This window comes from Molossus molossus, unplaced genomic scaffold (genome assembly GCF_014108415.1).
Source record: "Molossus molossus isolate mMolMol1 unplaced genomic scaffold, mMolMol1.p scaffold_m16_p_12, whole genome shotgun sequence".
Classification (NCBI taxonomy): domain Eukaryota; kingdom Metazoa; phylum Chordata; class Mammalia; order Chiroptera; family Molossidae; genus Molossus; species Molossus molossus.
Genome location: NW_023425347.1, coordinates 686528 through 708675, shown reverse-complemented (window position 1 = coordinate 708675; position 22148 = coordinate 686528). Strand labels below are relative to the sequence as shown.

General features: G+C 42.2%; 1 protein-coding gene across 11 annotated transcripts in view; it reads right to left on the bottom strand.

Annotated features, from left to right (window-relative positions):
• Nucleotides 1-22148, bottom strand: part of CCDC138 (coiled-coil domain containing 138) — a 100367-nt gene that overhangs the window by 60642 nt on the left and 17577 nt on the right. For 8 of the 11 annotated variants that reach the window (XM_036257206.1, XM_036257205.1, XM_036257208.1 and 5 more), the window contains 4 exons: nt 21463-21621; nt 11796-11915; nt 6149-6226; nt 5936-6043 (listed from right to left, as the gene is read on the bottom strand). In XM_036257206.1, the coding sequence (XP_036113099.1) occupies nt 5936-6043; nt 6149-6226; nt 11796-11915; nt 21463-21621 (465 nt within the window). Of the gene's footprint in view, nt 1-5935; nt 6079-6148; nt 6227-11795; nt 11916-15219; nt 15287-21462; nt 21622-22148 lie in introns of those variants that run through there. The other 3 variants (XM_036257214.1, XM_036257207.1, XM_036257215.1) reach the window with 3 other exon arrangements.

Below are 22148 nucleotides of genomic sequence, written 5' to 3'. Positions count from 1 at the left end.
AATGACAAAATTGAAAGTACTGCACCTAATTACCAAAACAGAGAACTCGCATAAAAATTCTCTATCCAAGTTTGATAACATGAAAAAGTAGCCCTGCTGGGTTGGCTCAGCAGTTAGAGCCTTGGCCCACAGACCAATGAGTCGCAGGTTCGATTCCGGCCAAGGGCACGTACCTGGGTTGTGGTTCGTCCTCGGCCCTGGTTGGGGTCATGCAGGAAGCAACCAGTTAGTGTGTCTCTCTCACATCGATATCTCCACCCCCCCCTACACTCTGATGATAAACAGAAAAAGATCCTCGGATGAGGAATAAAAAAAAAAAATACTGCATGACTATTTAAAGTAGGAAACTATGCAGATTTGATTAGATTTCCAAACTCTGAAAAGACAGAAAATATAAAAGTAAATTAAATTTAAAAAACAATAAAAAGGTAACATTAAGCAGATAACAATCACAGTACCCAAAGTAATCTATAGATTCAATGCAACCCCTATTAAAATATCAATAGCATATTTCACAGATCTAGAACAAAAACTCCAAAAGTTTATATGGAACCAAAAAAGACCCATAATAGTCACAGCAATCCTGAGAAGGAACAAAGTTCAAGGGATCACAATACCGGTTATCAGGTTACACTACAAAGCCACTGTAATCAACACAGCCTGGTACTGGCACAAGAACAGGCAGACAGATCAATGGAACAGAACAGAGAACCCAGAAATTGTCCCAAGACATTATGCTCAATTGATATTTGACAAAGGAGGCAAGAGCATACAATGGACTAAAGACAGCCTCTTTCATGGTGCTGGGAAAATTGGACAGCTACATGCAAAACAATGATACTAGACCAACTTACATCACACATAAGAATAAACTCAAAATGGACAAAAGACTTAAATGTAACTCGTGAATCCATAAAAATCCTAAAGAAAATTTAAGCAACAAATCTTAAGACATTACAAGTAGCAGGATTTTCACTGATACAGCATCTAAGGCAAGAGAAACAAAGGAAAATATTAGTAAGTGGAACTATATCAAACTTAAAAGCTTCTGCACAGCAAAAAAAAAACCAGCATCGAAATGAAAAGGGAAATCACTCTATGGGAGAACACATTAACAGGATAATATCCAACATATGTAAAGTACTCATACAACTCAACAAAAGGAAGACAGAAAATCCAACTAAACAATAGGCAGAGCACCTGAACAGACACTTCTCCAGACAAGACATAGAAACGACCTGGTCTTGCAGATGCAGCCTTTCAGCGGAGGCCGTGACCTTTGCAGACTGACGTCCCTCTCCCACACTCCCTGTTGCTGCACTGACAGCTGCAGCATCTGAGACCAGGGGCTGACACAGCCCTCTTCTGCTGAATCTGGCCCTGCTGAGCCCTGGCCGTGGTGTCACAGGCAGACTCACACCTCAGAGCCTGTGCCAGCAGCAGCTCCTGCTCCCATTGTGGGCCTTTATCTGCCACCATCTTTCAACTCCCAACTTACCTTACAAAAAGAACTGCAGAATATATAAAAAACTAGTAAAAAGCACAATGAGGTATCACTAACCACCCAATAGAAAGGTCAAAATGAAAAAGACTAAAAATACCAACTGTTGTCAAGGTAATGCAGCAACCAGAACAATCATGCATGGCTAGAAGGACAAAATGATACAACCACCGTGGAAAACTGTTCGGCAGTTTCATTCAAGTTAAATATACATCTATTTTATGACCAGAAACTCCAGTCTTGGTAACACTATCAAGAGGAATGAAAATGTCTAAAAAGACCCTTACACAGAGCATCCGGTCAGGATGGCGTGTAGATAAACACGGTCTCGCCTTGTCCCACAACATCAAAGTTACAAGTAGACTACAGAACAACCATCATTTAGAACCACCTGACACCAAGCTGAATGGAAGTCCTACAACTATGACATTAAAGCAGCAGCCACATCGAGACTGGTAGGAGAGCGGAGGAACGGTAAGGCTGGCCCCACACCCATGTGTGGTGGATAAAAATCAGAAGGACACCTGGGCTGGGAAGGTCCTTCCTGAGGAGTGAGGGGTCTTCGTCCCACACCAGGAGCCCAGATCAGGGTTCCAGTGCCAGGAAGAGAATCCCCATCACTTCTGGCTGGAAAACCAGCAGAAACTGAGGCTCAGGGAGGCTGAGGCTTCTGGAGTCCCAGGCAGCTCCTCTTAAAGGGCCCACACACAGACTCACTCCCTCGTAGCTTGCCAGGGAGGCAGTCTGAGGGGCGCCAGAGACATACAGGGAAGAACTGAGTTGTTTAGCCTCAGGACAAGGTCTAGAGAGGCGACTTTCCCTGGGCCGACTTTCCCAGAGGCCTTTGTTCCTTTAGTGAGCCCTTCCCCGGGCAGCAGACAGCTGCCACATCTGGGACTCCAGCAACCTGGCTCACACTGTTTGCCCCGCCCAGGTGATTCCCGGAGGCCCCGCCCCACCCAACCTTCCAGCCCACCCAAGCTGTCTCCAAAGGCTTTACCACAGAATTGGCCTGTCTTGAATCCTGCTTCAGAGTTCCCTAAAATCTCTCAAACAAGCAGCATCTGGTCTCAGTGAGACTCAGACCTCTCAATAAATGGCCCCAGGCCTGGCACTAGAAGCAGCCAGCCTTGGTTCACCACTTGGCTTTTCCTGGGCACCTCCAAGCCCAGCACAAGAAGCAGCCATCAGATCACTTTGTAGCTTATGCCTGGTGGCCCAGGCAGAACACAGGCAGAGGCTGACCTTGCTCCAGAGCCAGCACACCCAGTGGACAGCTTCAGACCACATCGAAGCACCACCACCCAACCACCTCCAGAGTGACACACTCAATGAGCAGACTCAGTGGGTACCAGAGCCCTGATGAAGTAAGTCTTGCTCTGTGGTGGGCCCCTGCACAGCTGATCCTCCAAGGTAGTCAGAGGTCAGTGGCTAGCGGGCACAGCTAGTCTTTGTAGCTGATCAGCCTGAGTAAATCCCTCCCACTGACAAGCCAACAGCAATCAAGACTCAATTACAACAGAAGGGTGCACAGTTCACACTAGGGGTGCACCCTGAGGGCCCAGCTGCGGTGATCAGGGAGGCTGTGCCACTGGATCCTACAGGACACCTACAACAATAGGCAACCCTACCAAGCCTAGGAGACATAGCAGCTCTACCTAATACATAGAAACAAACACAGGGAAGCACCCAAAATGAGGAGATAAAGAAACATGTCCCAAATGAAACAAAACAAAACTCCAGGAAGAGAATTAAACAAAATGGAGATGAGCAATCAATCAGATGCAGAGTTCAGAAAACAGGTTATAAGGTTGCTCAAGGAACTTGGTGAGACATTCAAGGGACTTAGTGAGACCTTCAAGAAACTTAAGGAGATCTCCAAGGAACTTAGTGAGACCTTCAACAGCATTAAAAAGGACCAGTCAGCCCTGGCCAGTTTGGCTCAAAGGTTGGAGCATCAGCTCACAGACCAGAGAGTCGTGGGTTTGGTTCCTGCTAAGAGCACGTACCTGGGTTGAAGTTTGTCCCTGGCCCCAGTTGGGGTCGTGTGGATGGCAACCACTCGATGTGTCTCTCTTGCTTAGATGTTTTTCTCTCTCTCTCTCTCCCCCTCCATTTTTCCCTCCCACTCTATCTGAAGATAATTGCAAAAAAATATCCTCAGGTGAGGATAAAAAAAAAGGACCAGTGAAAAACAAAGGATGCACTAACTGAAATAAAGAATAATTTATAGGGAATCAATAGCAGAGTAGGTAAAGCCAAGAAGCAAACCATCAATTTGGAATATAAGGAAGCAAAAAACACCCAATCAGAACAGCAAAAAGAAAAAAGAATCCAAAAAAATGAGGACAGTGTAAGGAGCCTCTGGGACAATATCAAGCGTGCCAACATTCACATCATAGGGGTGCCAGAAGGAGAAGAGACAGAGCAAGAAACTGAAAACCTATTTGAAAAGATAATGACAGAAAATTTCCCTAAGCTGGTGAAGAAAACAGATATACAAGTTCAGGGAGCACAAAATCCCAAACAAGATGAACCCAAAGAGGTCCACACCAAGACACATCATCATCAAAATGTCAAAGGTTAAAGACAAAGAGAGAATCTTAAAAGCAGCAAGAGAAAAGTAGTCTGTAACCTACAAAGGAGCCCCCATAAGACTGTCAGCTATTTTCTCAAAAGAAATTTTGCAGGCCAGAAAGGAGTGGCAAGAGATATTCAAGGTGATGAAAAGCAACGACCTACAACCAAGACTACTCTACCCTGCAAAGCTATCATTTAGAATCAATGGACATATCAAGAGTTTCCCAAATAAGAAAAAGCTAAAGGAGTTCATCACCACCAAATCAGTATTATATGAAATGCTGAAGGGTCTTCTTGAATGAGAAGGACAAAAATATGAATAAACTGGCAATCAATACTTATGTATCAACAATTAATCTACAAACAAAATAAGCAAGCAGAACAGAAACAGACTCATAGATACTGAGAATTTTTTGTTGCTGGCCAAATGGGCAGGGGCTGGGGAAATGGGTGAAAAAGATGAAGGAAGTAAGAAGTACAAATTGGTTGTTAGATTGATGAACCTCAAAGGGAAGAGGGGAGGGAAGGAGGGATGAGATTAACCAAAGAATTTCTATGCTATATGCATAAACAAGGGACACCAACAATAGTGTGGGGAAGGCTAGAGGGGGGTAGGGTTGGGGAGGAGGGGGTTAATGGGGAAAAAAGGGGTGTCATCTGTAATACATTCAACAATAAAAATGAGTTAAAAAAAGAACCTTGCACACAAATATCACTAGCATCTTTATTTATAATAAATAGGAACTAGAAACTGCTCAGGTGTCTACCGACAAAAAGGATAAACAAACGAATATATTTATACAATAAAAACTTACTGAGCAACACACAGGAACAAACTACTGATAGACTCAACTATGAGGAACATAACAACCCATACAAAAACGAGGAAACACTATCCAATTCCACTGACTGATGTTCTAAAATAGGCAAAATTAGCCCTGGCCAGTTTGGCTCAGCGGTTGAGCATCGGCCTGCGGGCCAGAGAGTCCTGGGTTCGGTTCCCGCTAGGGGCAATGTACCACCAAAACAACAACAAAAACAATTAAAATAGGCAAAATTAATGTATGTTCATAGAAATTAGATCAACAACTATTTCTTGCAAGGAATAACTGAAAAGAGACATGAGGGAACTTTCTAGGATAATGAAAATGTTCTTTATGTAGTTTAAGTGTAGGCATTTGTCAAAACTGATCAAACCGTACACTTAAGAATTTCTGCATTATGTTTCCATATGAAATTTATACCCCAAAATTCTTAGAATAAAAAATGAATGGAGCTCATCCAAGGGATGGATTGCAGTTTTGATACAAAAGTAACAATGAAGGCTTATGGAATTTCAAAATACAAAGAATAATAAAGCTGTTACTAAGCTTAAATTCCTGTGACTGACCAGTGCCACTGTACCTGAAACACTGCTGAAATACTATTTTGCTTTTGCTAATAAAAGCACATTTGAAATATAAAGATATTCCTTTCATACTAAAAACAGCGTTTGCTAAATTAAATAAAAAGATTGAAGAACAAACAGCCCTGGCCAGTTTTGCTCAGCAGTTAGAGCACTGGATCAAGAACCCGAGAGTCTCAGGTTCAGTTCCTGATCAAGGGTGCATACGTGGCTGTGGGTTCAATCCCTGGCCCTGGTAAGGGTCATGCAGGAGGCAACCAATTGATGTGAAACACTGATGACACTGATGTTTATGTCACTCTCTCCCTCACTCCCTCCCACTCTATGTAAAAAAAATATATATATATATCAATGGAAAAATATCCTCAGGTGAGGATTTAAAAAAAGATTAAAGAACAAAGAGAAAGTTTCCTAGCTTTTCACAAGAGAAAATTTAAATGAGATCATACCTTGTATGTTTTTGAAGCTGGCACTTTCTCTTGCTTTAGACTTTTCGTTTCGTGAGCAGCATGGGAGTTTGCTTTCAATCTCTGCACCGTCATGAACGCATACTTCCTCTGCAACAGCAAACATCCATGAGTCAGCCACTGCACTGGAAGCGAGAAAATCCCAAGGCAATCACTTTAAAACTCACGTATGCCAAAAGAGAACAAGCAACTTACCTGTAAATTATCTAAACGAGCTTGAACTCGTTTAGCCTGAATCTCCATCTTCTTGTTTTCTTCACTCATGTCATTTAACTAAAACAGAAAAACGCTGGTTATTTCTATGCAAGCATTCACCTTGAAGTGATTTCATACTAAAGGTCTCCCAAATAACACAATTGTATCTAGTCTGCATAACCATGCAATGAAACAAAACAGAGGTGGCAGTCATAATTCAAGATCACAGCTAACATCACCATTTGTCCCCAAAACATTAACAGTATCTAGTCTGTTTCATTCTATGATAAATTTGCAAGTCTCCCAACATCTTATAATGTCTTTTAACTGAACGTTTTGGGAACTATAATGTATGTACAGAAAAGTGTGAAAACCATTAAGTATGCAATGTAATGAATTATTAAGATCATATTAAATAAATATATTAATTTGGGAAAAACTGGTATCTTTACAATATTGAGTCTTTCCATTTATGAACATAACATACTCTTCAATTTATTTAGGTCTTTATTTTCTTTTAATGTTTTGTACTTTTCAGTACACGTTTTATATATCTTTCTTTAGATTTATTTCTGGATAGCTAATGTATTTTATGCTATCAACTATGGTATCTTTCAATAAATAACATTTGCCCTGCCCGGTTTGACCCAGTGGTTAGAGCATCAGCCCATGGACCAAAGAGTTGCGGGTTCAATTCAGTCAAGGGCATGTACCTCGGTTGCAATTTGGTTCCCAGCCCTGGTTGGGGCTCTGCAAGTGGCAACCAATCAATATGTCTCTTTCATGTTGATGTTTCTCTCTCTCCCTCCTTCCTTTCCACTCTATCTGAAGATAAATGGAAAAATATCCTAGGATGTGGATTAAGTATACATATAAATAAATAACATTTACTATTTGTTAGTATATAAAAAATACATTTGATTTTTGTATACTGAACTTATATAAAGTTCTCCTAAATTGACTTAAATCTAGTAACTTGTCTGTACATTTTTTTTGGATACCTATGTACACAGGTATTCAACTGTGTCATATGTGCATAATTCTGACTTCTTCCTTTCCAAATCCTTACTTTCTAGGACTGTCCCTTGATCCACTGACTAGGGCTTTCAGCATCATGTTCTACAGAAATAGTAATAGTTAGCACATTAATTTTGTTATGATCTCAGAAGGAAAAGATTTCAGTAACTTGCATTAAGGATAAATTTATTGTTGGGTTTATTTTAGGTACTCTTATCAGAATTAAGAAGTTCTCTTTTATTACTAGTATGAGTTGGTTCTGATTTTTTTTTTATCCTCACCCAAGGACATTTTTCCATTTTTTGTTCAGATAGAGTGGGAGGGAGGGGGAGAGAGAGAAATATCGACATGAAAGGAACACATCTAGTGGCTAACACCCGCACGACCCACCAAGGCCGGGGACATACTGCAACTGAGGTACGTGCCCTTAGCGGGAACCAAACCCAGTTCTCTCTGGACTGCAGGCCAACGCTCTAACCGCTGAGCCAAACTGGCCAGGGTGGTTCTGAATTTTTTATCAAAAGAAATTATAATAAAGTTTCTCCTTTTATGAGACAATGCATTCATGTTCAAATGATAAACCACCCTTGTATTCCTGGACTAAATCCACTCAGTTGTGTTTCCTTTTTATGTACTGCTGACCTCAAATTGCTGATATTTTAAAATTTTGCACCTATATTCATGAGAGACTGGTTAACATTTTCCTTTGCTTATAATGCTCTCGATAGCTTTAGTTTAAAGGTTATGCGGGGCCTCATACACAAGAAGGGGACTTTCTCTCTTTCCCTACTTATGTTTAAGGGACATGACATTCCATCCCTCAGTGAGTCATGAGTCTCACTGTTCCTCCTTTGAAGGCAAAGTGTCTTATTTTTCTCTGACCACCTTTACTCAAAGTTTTCAACAGTCTTAAAATAACGTGCCTACGTATATAGGTTTTCCTTGAAAGTTACCCTGCCTAGGGCTAATTTCTTAAGTTCGTGGGTTGGCAGCTTTCCCCAGTTCTGGAAATTCGTGACCATTATCTCTTCACATATTTTGCTTTTGCCCCATTATCTCCTTTTGGAATTCCCATGTTAAACTCATTAACTAGAGACCATCTCTCCTTTATGAATTTTATATTCTTTCTCCACTCAATGTTTTAATTTCAAGACTTTCCATGAAACTACCTTCCAGTTCACTAACCCTGCTTTCTGCTGTGTCTAATTCTGCTGTAAAGCCCATTTATTGAAGATTTAAATTCAATTAATGTATTTTTCAGTTTTAGAATTTAATTAAATTCCCTTTTATAGACCTTAATTCTCTAATAAAGTTCTCAATCAGCCTTGGCCAGTTTGGCTCAGCGGTTGGAGCATTGGCCTGTGGGCCCAAGAATCCTAGGTTCAGTTCCCGCTAGGGGCATGTACCAATAATTAAATAAATTAATAAATTCTCAATCTTTTCCAACTTTAGTAAACATATTAATCATTATTTTAAAGTCATTGCCTATTAACTCTAATATTTGGATCACCCATAGACATGTTCATATTGTCCGTGTTTTTTTTCCCTCCTCATATTTAGTCATATGATTCTATTTTTGGGGGGTGGGGGAGAATCAATTTGTTTTCCACTTGTTTAAGCATTCTGTGGTGGATTCTTTATGTGTCCTGACCCAGGATGAACCCACAGCCTTGGCGTATCAAGATAACACTCTAACAAACTGAGCTATCTGGTAAGAGGCTACAATTCTGTCTTTTAATGTGCTTATTAATTTTGTATAGAAGGACAGAAAGTTGCAATTTTTATACATATGATATCATCTTTTAGAAAGGGCTGTTCCGTTCTTTGGCTAGGTATTTAAATGGGAACTGACTGCCCTGGCAGGTTTGGCTCAGTGGTTAGAGTGTTGGCCACAGACCAAAGACTCGCAGGTTCAATTCCGACCAAGGGCATGTACCAAGGTTTCAGGTCAGTCCCTGGCCCTGGTAGGGGTCGTGCAGGAAGCAACCAGTTGATGTGTATCTTTCACATGGATGTTTCTCTTTTTCTTTCTCTCCCTCTCTCTCCCTCCCTCCTGCCCACTGTATCTGAAGATAAATGGAAAAAAAAATCCTTGGGTGAGGATTTAAAAAATAAATAAATAAATAAGATAAAATGAGGGCTGACTGCCCTGACCGGTGTGGCTCAGTGGTTAGAGTGTCGGCATGCACACAGAAGGGTCACAGGTTCGATTCCCAATCTAAGGCACATACCTGGGTTACAGGTTCAATCCCTGGCCCCGGTCAGGATGTATTCAGGAGGCAACCAATAGATGTGTCTCTCTCATATCAATGTTTCTCTCTCTGTCTCTCCTCCCTTCTACTCTCTCTAAAAAAAAAAGTCAACAGAAAAATATCCTCAGGTAAAGATAAAAATCATAAAGGAAAAGGGGACTGATCACCGTCATCTGATGACGACTGAGATGAGTTAGCCTGCTAAGGAGAGGCTTCACTCTGACAGGCTCCATCTCCCTCCAATGCACCTCCTCCGGGCTCAGCACTGCGCTTTCCACGTGAGCCGGGGTGCTCACCGGAGTCGGCCCTGCAACGAGTGCTGAACACTGGCCGTCTCCTCAACTTGATAAGACTTCATGGGAAATTCACTATTATTACTGATAAAATTTATTTATATCCAATGCTATCGTAAAGTGCTATGTAAGTGAATCACAGAAATAACTGACCTGTATATTTAGCAATTTCAAAGCATACATCATTCATCATGCCAGAAGCTGGCAGACTACGGCATGAGGGCCCAACCTGACCCCTGCCTGTTTCTATAAATAAGGTCTTATCAGGACACGCCCATGCTCATTCACTTACTTAGCCAATAACTGTGTTTGTAGAGTTGAGTCATTATGACAGAGAACAGATGATCCACAAAGTCCAAAACATTTACTATCTGGCCTCTCAACAGAAAAGATTTGCTGACCCCTAATATACACTAAACAAACAATTAAAAAGCATCCTGCCGCTCCATACCAAAGAACTCCTCTCAGCCTCTTTGAGTATGGACACACGGCCACAAGTCCAATTACTGACAGGTTCCATCACTTACGAACGCACACGGCCACTCCAATCACTGCACACTCATGCAAGCACATGTAAAGTATCAAGGAGTACATAAACATAAACCCAGAGACAGGAATGGGCAACGATGTACCTGCCAGCGATTAAAGAAATCCTGGTCTTTTCTGAGTGCTAAACTGAGATGGTGATGGGAAAAGTACTCTCTCTAGGTACAGAGCAAGCTCCCAGAGAACTAGTTCAAGATCATATTCCAATTGTGGGAGGTCATGAATGACTCAGGGAAGCCAAAAAACTAGATGACGTGAAAATACGGTACCTGGTTATTACTGCAAAGGGGAAAGGTTGTCACAAGTAGTTCAAGACTCATCAGGGAAAATCAGAATGAAAACAGAGAGCCCTGGCCAGGTGGCTCAGGTAGCTGGAACATCATCCCATTCACCAAGAGGTTATGGGTTAGATTCCCAGTTGGGGCACATACCTAGGTTTCGAGTTTGATCCCCAGTCAGGGCGCATATGGGAGGTAACTGATGGATGTTTCTCTCTCTTTCTCTTCCTCTCACTCTAAAACCAATAAAAACATATCTTCAGGTGAGGATTTAAAAAAAAAATAGCCCAGCTGGTGTGGCCTGGTGGCTGAACGCTGACTCATGCACCAAGAGGTCACTGGTTCAATTCCCGGTCAGGGCACATGCCCAGATTGTGGGCCCGATCCCCAGTGGGGGGCATGCAGGAGGCGGCCAATCCACGTTCTCTCTCATGATGTTTCCATCTCTCTCTCCCTCTTCCTTTCTCTCTAAAAAATAAAGAAAAAAAATTAAATAAAAAGAGAATAAAACAGAAAATACACAGCCAGCTAAGGATCCAAGGAGGCAGATTACTCTGAGAATCTGAGCTGAGCCACCTCAGATCCCATCCAGTTTTCCAGCCCAGGGCTCTCTGTCTGCTGAGAAACTGAGCTTAACCCACTCTGCTCTTCCACTCCTCCTTCCACCATACAAATGACTCTCTCTCCCGTCCCTCCTCAACATACCTCCACTTCCACATTTTTCAGTCAAAAACTGGCAAATGGAAGTTGAAAAAAAAACATATAACTCACAAAAATATGCTATGCAAACTTTAGTACCATTGAGTCCAGTGTTAAATTACACCGCTCGTGTAAGTAAATCACCACGGGGCAACGACCCTGTCTGTGCTCTGCGGGCACGAGTGATGTGAACACCCCTCCGGCACGAAGCCTCACAGGCAGCCGCGCAGAGCAGACGAGGTCAGGGAAGCGGTGTGCAACAGCAGCTCGAGTCCCCAGACTACACGGTTTCTTCCCTTGCTTGCTTTTAAATCTAGTACTTATTTTTATATTTTTTAAAAATTTCAACTTGCAAAACGTCTCAGCTGGTTGCCAGGATAAGATGATGAGAGATCAGAAGCTTAAGAATATTTTATATTTGTACGTATTGTAATAAAGCTGCCAAAGTTAATCAAAAATTTCTCTAGCCAGATGTTCTAAAACTGACTTACGATGTGTTGTATATAAGTCACACAGTCCCAGGAATGTCTTATAATCCAGTACACGTTAACATAGAGCTCACCTGTTTCTTCAGGCTGTCGTTCAGTTCCTTCAAGGTGTCAAAGGAAGACCTGAGCCGCTTGCTCTCTTTGTTTTTTTCCTTAAGAACTTCAGTTAAGTGCACAACTTCTGCATCATGTTGCTAAGAGAGAAAAAAATCTTATCTAAAAATTAGGCAAGGATTCCTGATCATTAATGGTACTGAACATAAATTAAAAATTATAACCCCTTAAATCAAAAGAACTTTGATTAGCATGTTTAAGCATACATGACTAATACTGAAAATAATCCATAATAACTATATAATCAATCAAAGCACTAACCAAGCACTAAAGGCACTTGTGAAACACCTATTCAAACATATTATACAGCCCTGGCCAGTGTGACTCAGTAGTTAGAGCACTGGCTCATGAACCAAAGGGTTGAGGGCTCAATTTCCAGTGGAAGGCACATACCTGGGTTGCAAGTTTGATCCCCAGCCCATCAGGGCGCATATGGGAGGCAACCAATCAATATGTCTCTCTCACATCAAAGTTTCTCTCTCTCTCTTCCCCTCCCTCCCTTCCACTCTCTAAAAAAAATAAATCAATGGGAAAAATATCCTCGGGTCAGGATTAACAAGACAAAACAGAAACATATTATACAAATAAAGCAGTGATAAAACTTCTGCTCAGAAAAATCCACCACAGAAACTCAATGACATCACTTCTACTTGACATCAAAGAATGATAAAACAAAGAGGTACTTTGGATTTTTTTCAATAGACTAGTTAGTTGGTCACAGCTTTATAAATTGAAATTTAAGGTTTAAGTTACCCTTGAGGAGTAGAAGAAACAGTTTACAGACAGAACAAAATAATCTCGTTCTCGCAAAGTAGCTCAAGTTGTTTTATGTCTCAAAAAATTAACATATATAATAAATCTTCTCTGATCCCCTATTTAACTCTCCTTAATCAGTTTTATAAATGATTCAAATCAATTTCCCCCTAATTACATTTAAATGAGAAAGCATGCTTCAATTTAAAGTATGAATATTTACTTTCTTTCACCTTTTTCTCTCAATTTATTCCTAACATATTTTAAAATGCAACTTCACATAGGAAATCAAAAAAAGTATGTTAAGTTTCCTTCTTCCAAGTAATCATATAGATACTATTAAAATACAACAGTTATACGAGGGGAAAAAGAAGAACATCTATAATACATTCAATAATAAAGATAAGTTTAAAATAATAAATTAATTAATTAAAAAAAAATACAGCAGTTATCTTTACACTTAATAATAGCAGACAGACAAATCTAAAGAGAAAAAGAACAAGAAAAAACAAGCCCTGGCCAGTTTGGCTGAGCAGTTAGAAGGTCGGCCTGTGGACCGAAGAGCTGCAGGATTGATTCCGGTCAAGGGCAGGTACCGGGGCTGCAGGTTCCATCCCCAGCCTCAATCGGGGTCAGGCAGGAGGCAGCCAAGCGATGTGTGTCTCTCTCATCAATGTTTCTTTCTCTTTCTCTCTCTCTCCCCCGCCCCCTTCCACTCTACCTAGAAATCAATGGAAAAATATCCTTGAGTGAGGATTAAAAAATAAAAACAAGAATAAAAGTAGGATAAAATGCTCTGAGAAACCAAGCATTTCTTCTTCTGAAAACATGTTTAAAAATCTAATCATCTGGAAAAAATTAGGTTTATGCAATTTTATTATTACATTAAATGATTCTTTAAATAACTTAAGACATAGTCATAAATACACATACTTTATGGGATTTATTTTGGGACGTAAGGTTGTTTCAATACCAGCATATCAATTAACATGATACATGACATAAACAAAATGACTAAAAATCACGATTATATCAAAAGCTACAGAAAAGGCATTCAACAAAATCAAGCACCCATTTATGATAAAAACTCTCAGCAAAGTGGGAATAGAGGAAACATCTCTCAATATAATAAAGGCCATAGATGACAAACCTACAGCCAACATCAGTCAATGCAAAAACTACAAGCGTTTCCTTAAGATCAGGAACAAGACAGGGCTGTCCACTTCCACCACGCTTACTCAGCACAGCACTGCAGTCCCAGCCACAGCCACCAGACAAGCAGAAGCAGTAAAAGGCCTCCAACTGGACAGGAGGAAGTAAAACTGTCATTATTCGCAAATGACAAGATATTATATAGAGAGAAACCTAAAAATTCCACCAAAAAACTACTAGAACTGATCAATGAATTCAGTAAAGTAGCAGGATACAAAATAAACTTTTGGAAATCAGTTACATTTTTTTTTTTTTAATCCTCACCCGAGGGCATTTCTCCATTTTTTGTTCAGGTAGAGTGGGAGGGAGAGAGAGGAACAGAGAGAGAGAGAGAGAGAAACATCGACGTGAAAGGAACACATCGAGTGGCTGCCACCCGCACGACCGACCAGGGCCAGGGACAAACTGCAACCGAGGTACATGCCCTTAGCGGGAACCGAACCCGGGTCTCTCTGGACCGCAGGCCGACGCTCCAACCACTGAGCCAAACCAGCCAGGGCCAGTTACATTTTTATACACCAATAATAAACTCTCAGAGAGGGAAACTAAGAAAACCATCCCATTTACAATTGTATAAAACAAACAAACAAAAACCTGTAAATAAATTTAACCAAGGAGGGAAAAGACCTACAGAAAATTATAAGACACTGAAGAAAGAAAATGAAAAAGATAAACATAAATGGAAGCACACTCCATGCTTACGGACAGAATAAACTATCATCATGAAAATGTGCATACCACCCTGGCCAGTTTGGCTCAGCAGTTACAGCAGCAGCCCGAGACCTGGGTTGGGTTCCTGTCAAGGGCACATACCTTGGTCAGTTTGTCCCCAGCCCCGGTTGGGGTTGTGTAGGTGGCAGCCAGTTGATGTGTCTCTCTCACGTCGATGTTTCTCTCTCTCTCTTCCTCTCTCTCTCCCTCCCGCTCTATCTGAAGATAAGTGCAAAGATGTTCTTGGGTGAGGATTTAAAAAAAAAAAGTGCATACTGCCCTGGGCTGTGGAGTGTCTCAGCCTGTGCTGAGGTTCCAGACTCAGAGGCAAACTCCTCTGCACAGAGCGATTGTGCTGAGTGAGAATCAAGGTCAAGATGTTTGCTCACACTAATATGAATGGGAGGGAGAGAAATTGACCCAGGAAGCTGCTGTAACAGTCTTGGAAGCCGGGCGCTCTCACAGGCACACACACTGCTCCTTGCTGCAGGGCAATGTTCCACCCGGATCCAGCTGCACAGTCTTTCTGGAAAGCGGAGGGCCTCCCTCAGGTGTGCGGATTCACAGGGAGCCCTGTGGCCTTCTGCTGAGCGCTGTCTCCCTTGCACCAGAGGCGGCACTGCAATCAACTGCTGTGTCCCGCAGCATGTTCTGTTGGACGGCACTACTGACACAGGAAGGAAAGGCCACACATTGGGCAGAACTCACCATTCAAGGCACAGGAGGGCTTCCAGTTGCCTTGATGTCAAGTCTGTTCAATTGCGAGCTGGAAGGCCTACAGGAAAAGAGGGGTTCCTGTTTTCACTGAAAACTTTATGATTACGAGAACCTTTGAAAACGATTTCATGGATTCTGGGCTCGTGTGGCTGTAGCTGTCGCTGCTCTCCTTGATGGGGACTCTTGTCACTGCCGTGACCCACACGCCTCTGCCCCAGCGGAGGTCATCCTTTCCCACAGGGACAGCTTTGGGATTGGAAGACACAACTTGGGCTTCTGTGTAGTATATCTAGTATGTCTGTGTACACCTGTTTCATGCAACTTTTCTTTAATGTTTTTGACTGGTTTGTATCTCACAGCTCGGTAGCTAATAATAAAGTTAAAAATTCTGTGCAAAAATTAATGAACAAAGCAATCTAGAGATACAGTACAATTCCTATCAAAATGCCCATGGTGTATTTCACAGATCTAGAACAAATAATCCAAAATTTTGTATGGAACCACAAAAGACTCCAGATAGCCACAGCAATCTTGAGAAAGGAGAACAAAGTTTGAAGTATCATGCTACCTGATATCAAATTATACTATACTACAAGTCTAAAGTATTTAAAACAGCATGTTACTGACATAAAAAACAGATACATAGATCAATGGAACAGAACAGAGACCAGAAATGAACCCATGCCTAAGTGGTCAATTAATCTATGACAAAGGAGGCAAGAACATACAATGGGGTAAAGACAGTCTATTCAATAAACGGTGCTGGGAAAATTCGGCAGATACTAGCAAAAAATGAAACTAGACCACCTTCTTACACCATAGACAAGAATACACTCAAATGGATTAAGTATTTAAATTTAAGACTCAAAACCATAAAACTCCTAGAAGAAAACAGGCAGAAGCCCTGGCCAGGGAGCTCAGTTGTTTAGAGCATCATCCCAATACACCAAGGTTGCAGGTTCAATCTCCAATCCGAGCACATATAAGAATCAATGAATGAATGCAAAATAAGTGGAACAACAAATCAATGTTTCTCTCTCTCTCTCAAATTAATAAATTTAAAAAAACATAGGCAGCAAAATCACTGACATTTTTCTTAGAAATATTTTTTTCTGATACATCTCCTTGAGCAAGGGAAACAAAAGAAACAAAGGAATGACATCAAACTAAAAATTTTCTGCACAACGAAGGAAACCATCCATACAACAACTTACTAAATAGACAACTTACTAAATAGAAAAAGAGCCCTGCCTGGTTTGGCTCAGCGGTTAGAGCGTCGGTCCATGGTCCGGTGAGACCCGGGTTCGGTTCCCGCTAAGGGCATGTACCTCGGTTGCAGTTTGTCCCCGGCCCTGGTTGGGTCGTGCGGGAGGCAGCCACTCGATGTGTCCCTTTCATGTCGATGTTTCTCTCTCTCTCTTCCTCTCTCTCCCTCCCATTCTATCTGAACAAAAAATGGAAAAATGTCCTCGGGTAAGGAGTAATAAATAAATAGAAAAAGATATTCACCAATAATACATCTGATAAGGGGTTAATATCCAAAATTTATAAAGAACTTATATAATTCAACACCAAAAAAAATCCAATAAGAAAATGGGCAGAGGACCTGAATACACACTTCTCCAAAGAGGACATACAGATGGCCAATAGGCAATTAAGAAAGATGCTCAATGTTACTAATCATCAGAGAGCTGCAAATTAAAACCACAATGAGATATCACCTCACACCTGTCAGATGACTACCATCAATAAGCCAACAAACAATAAGTGCTGGCGAGGGTGTGGAGAAAAGGGAATCCTCAGCACTGCTGGTGGGAACGCAAATGAAACAGCCACTGCGGAAAACAGTGTGGAGGTTCCTCAAAAAATTAAAAATGGAGCTTCCACATGAGCCAGAGAGTCCACTTCGGGTATATAGCTGAAGAAACCTAAAATACTCATCTGAAAGAATATATGCACACCTATGCTCACTGAAGCATTTACCACAGCCAAGATATGGACGTAACCCAAGTGCCCATCAATAGACGGTGGATAAAAAGGTTGTGGTATATATTTACAATGAAATGTTAGCCATACACAGAATGAAATCTACCATTCGAGACAGCACGGATAAACTAGAGGGTATTATGCAAAGTGAAATAAGTCAGAGAAAGACAAATGTCGGTATGATTCACTTATATGTGGGATCTAAAGAACAAAAGGGACAGATACAGAGAACAAACTGCTGGGAGCAGAGTTGGAGTCCTGGGTGAATAAGGTGAAGGGATTAAGAAGCACAAATTGGCTCTGGCCAGTGTGACTCACTGGTTAGAGTGTCAGCCCATTCTCTGAAGGTTCAATTCCCGGTCAAGGGCATGTTCCTCATTTGCAGGTTCATTCCTGGCCTGGTTTGGGCAAGTGCAGGAGGCAAGCAACTGATGTGTATCTCTCGCATCAATGTTTCTTTATCTCTCTCTCTCACTCCCCGCCTCCCTTCCACTCTCTCGAAAAATCAATGGAAAATATATCGTCGGGTGAGGATTAACAACAACAAAAAAAGCACAAACTGGTAGATACAAAATAATCCCAGGGATGGAAAGTACAGCATAGGACAGATGGTCAATAATATCGTGATAACTGTGTGGTGCCGGGTGGGCACTGCAAACATCAGGGAACCACTCTGGGAGGCATACGACTGTCTCATCACTACGCGGAACCTGGCAGTGATACAAAATTATACTGAATGTAAATTGTAATTGAAAAATAAAAGTTTTTAAAATACACTCACTTTAAAAATCAGGTTAATAGTCTCATTTCCAAAGTTTTACACATCCAAAAGGTGTTGAAAACATGAGTGAAGGAGCAATGTGGCCACCGTCCTGAGTGGCTGCACTCAGCCAAAGCTCTGAGCGCCCTCCAAACCCCGAGTGTCCCGACACAGTTCCAGTCCAGTCCGCCCTCCCGCCGCCGGAGCCCAAGCTGGGGCCTCCATTTTGGTGACCAAGGATATATTCGGATGGCAAGAAACAGTGGAAATCATTGTGGGATTGCTAGTTATGCCTCTTACCCAGAAATCTAGAGGATCTCTTCATTATATAACAAGTCAAGAAAGATAAAACACTTTCTCTTCACTTAATTTTACCTGCTGTAACCAGTGGAAATAAATGTGTTGTGAACAATATAAATAAAAAAAAAAAAGAAAACATGAGTTTTGTTTGCAAGATAAGCTCACTACACCCTACTTCTCTTAGTAATAACAACTAAAAAACCCTAGACAAGGCACAAAAACTGTGAAAGATAAGAAATATGAAAAGGAAACAAAGGAGGAAATTGCAGAAATACCCTAAAGTCAGTCAGCTTCCTGAGGTTCCTTGTTCTCCTGTTCTCCAGCAGCCTTGCCCCAGGACAGGCCTCAGTCAGAGATGGACGGCACTGGTGCAGGTTGCTAACACTCAGAGGAACTCTGCCTTTCCGGCCAGGGAAAACAGGAAAAGGGGCCCGTGAGTGAAATGTGGGGGGAATCTTGGAAACGAGATTAAAAATGGGACCCTTTCACTCTGGTGTATATGAACCTGTACAAATCGGGGTCACCCTGACCTGCCTAGGCACAGCATACACAAAAACGTTGCAGAGCAAAGGTGGAGCAATCAGAGCAATCACAAATACCACCCAGGTCCGACCACCCCGCCACGCAGCAGAGGCACGGAGAAGAGCTGCAGCAGCACAGCAGAAGGGCTTAAGAACCGAGCCGATTCCAACACTGTCCACGTCTGACCAAGCCAGTGCACAAGCACAGCACAACCCCACAGCAACACCACTGAGGTTCTGACACCTAACCCGTCTGGGCACCGCCCAAAGAATGCAAGCGAGAACTGGCCAACCCTCACCGAGCGGACTGCTTAAGTAAACAAATAAAACCAACATTCTCGCCCTGGCCAGTTTGACTCAGCGGTTGGAGTGTCGGCCTGCGGACCAGAGTCCCAGGTTTGGTTCCAGCTAGAAGCACGTACCAAACAACAACAACAATAACAACAACAACAACAACAACAAACCAACATTCTCCAGAGGATTATACGAGCATTCAGAATCTACACAAAATATCTAACAGGTCTTAGACACAATCCAGAAGTCAGTGGACATCTAAGGAACCAGAAACATGTGACTGAGTGACAAGAAAAACACCACTCCTTAGATGATCCACGTGCTGGGTTTTTAACTATGTTCCATGAAGTAACTGTAAATAAATGCAAAGGGACTACAAATCTGAAGACCACAGAAGGAAAAATGAGGACGAGGAGAAAGGGCCCCAGAGATCTGTGGGGAACAGTGAAAACCGAACATGTGAGCAACCAGGATCCAAACGGAGAAGAGGGAGCACTTGGAGTAAGAAAATATATATATTTGAAGAAATATTAGTTAAAAACATCCCAAATTTGGTGAAAAACATTAAAAAAAATGTACAAATTCAAGATACTCAGTGAGTTCCAAATAGGACAAACTCAAAGAAAAGTGGAGATACAGCACAATGGAACTTCTGCTAAAAACCAAAGATAAAGAAAATGTCCGATGGCCTGGGGACTGGCGCCAGGCAAAGTGCTCGACCATTGTCTCACTTGCTCAGCCTTGCCTCCCACCCTGAACAGCCTACCTCAAGCTTGTAGATTAACTCCCATCTTGCTCTTATCGATTCACATTCCAGAGGCTCCATGCATAGCCCCCGCAGGGCCAAACCCTAAGGGACAAATTCCAGCTACAACAGACAGATATAAAAGACACGAGCCCCTACATTGAGCGCGGCTTCTAGGACTCGACCCCCGGAGTCTGTGAACCCACCCGGAGTGCACCCAATAAAGCCTGATCCCTGTTTATTCGGCTGATTGGCTCTCCAGTCTCTTCTCTGTTTTATTCGGCGGCGCCCCCGATTCCTTACAGAAAAGTCATGTCATGATTCTACTTCCACGTCCTGTGGGAAAAGGCGGAGCCACAGGGCTGACTACAAGAGCGGGGACAACTACAAAGGAGCACAAGGAAACTGCGTGCTGGAACTGTTGCCTTGATGACGGCAGTGATGACAAGATTGCAGGCATTTTTTAAAACAAAGACATTCAGTCCATATGAGTGATACACAGTAACAGATCTCGATATGAAACAAAGAAGGATACAGCATAAACTATACAGCATTCTCGACAGGGATCTGAACACGATCACTTGTCAACAGGGCAGACCCAGAGTGAGACCGCTCGGTAGAACACTGGCCTGGAGCCTCCAGAGAAAAGTCCCTCAAACAACAAAACCAGTAGAGCTGACTGCTCTAGATTCGAAGAAACCAAAAAGATACAAAAATAAAACATGATGTATGAATTACATCTAGTTTCTTCATCAGAAAATAAAACAAAATAAAAAAACAGTAACAAAAGACATAACAAACCCCTGGCCAGTTTGGCTCAGCGGTTGGAGTGTCGGCCTGCGGACCAGGGAGTCCCAGGTTCGGTTCCCACTAGGGGCACGTACCTCGGTTGCAGTTTGTCCCTGGTCCCAGTTGGGGTCATGTGGGTGGCGACCACTCAAAGTGATGTGTCTCTCTCATGTTGATGTTTCTCTCTCTCTTCCTCCCTCTCTTCCTCCTGCCTTATCTGAAGATAAATGCAAAAATGTCCTCAGGTGAAGATTAAAAAAAAAAAAAAAAGACATTTCGGGAACCAAATGAGAAAGTGAGTGTGAATTGTATATTAAGTTAAATTATTTAATTAGCATTGTTTAATTATATTACTTTCCTAATATGATAACAGTATAGAGAATATAATTCCTCTTAGGCGATACAAATAAATCTTTACAATACTAAGGAAGTATTTAGGGGTGCTATGTCATGACTTTTGCAACTTATTTTCAAATGAACCAGGGCAAAATGTTTATGTGTGTGAGTGAGTGAGAGAGAGAGAGAGAGGTGTGTGGGGAGAAGAAACAGAGAGAGAGAGGGAGAGAGAGGGAGGAAGAGAGAGGGAGGGAGGAAGGGAGAGAGGGAGAGGGAGGGAAAGAGAGGGAGGGAGGGGGAGGGAGGGAGAGGGAGAGAGAGGGAAAGGGAGGGAAAGAGAGGGAGGGAGGGAGAGGGAGAGGGAGGGAGAGGGAGAGGGGGAGGGAGGGAGAGGGAGAGGGAGAGGGAGGGAGAGGGAGGGAGGGAGGGAGAGGGAGGGAGAGAGCTAACTAGTGAATCTGAATTAGGGGAAAACAGAAACTCTGAAATCGAACACCAGTTACCTCCTTCATAACCCGAAACCTGGTGAGCACCTCTTCCTCCACACCTCTCATTTTACTCAAGGCAGTTTCGTGTCTGAAGAGCAGCTGTTCTCTTTCAAGTAAGTAACGTTCCCGCCTCTGAAGTTCTTCAGCAAACTCCTGCTGTGCCGCAGTCTCACACTGTATCGAAATATCAGACTGAAGCGTTTGAAAAAGTGCATTCACAAATTCTACTAATTATATCTTTATTTACTAAAACAGATTAATCAAATAATGTCGAGGACTTCACAGGTTCCAAGTAACACCTGGATTACAGTAATTAACATTAGACTAGCACAATAGTGAGTAAACTTGCACAGAACTTCTAGCTTGCTGCAAAATGACGTGATACTACAGTGAGAGTCTACTATGGGGTCCAAGCCCGGCCGGGGTGGCTCAGTGGATGGAGCATCCCATGGACTGAGAGATCCCGGTTTGATTCTCGGTCAGGGCACATGCCCAGGTTGCAGGCACGATTCTAGGTAAGGGGCATGCAGGAGGCAGCCGATCGATGCTTCTCTCTCACACTGATGTTTCTGTCTCTCTAAAAAAATTAATAAAAACATATTTTAAAAAAATATATGGAGTCAAAATTGATTACTGCTATATAGAATCAATTCCCTACCCAGCTTAAATTGCATGCTCCAGTTCAGTCCAGCAGTCAGGCC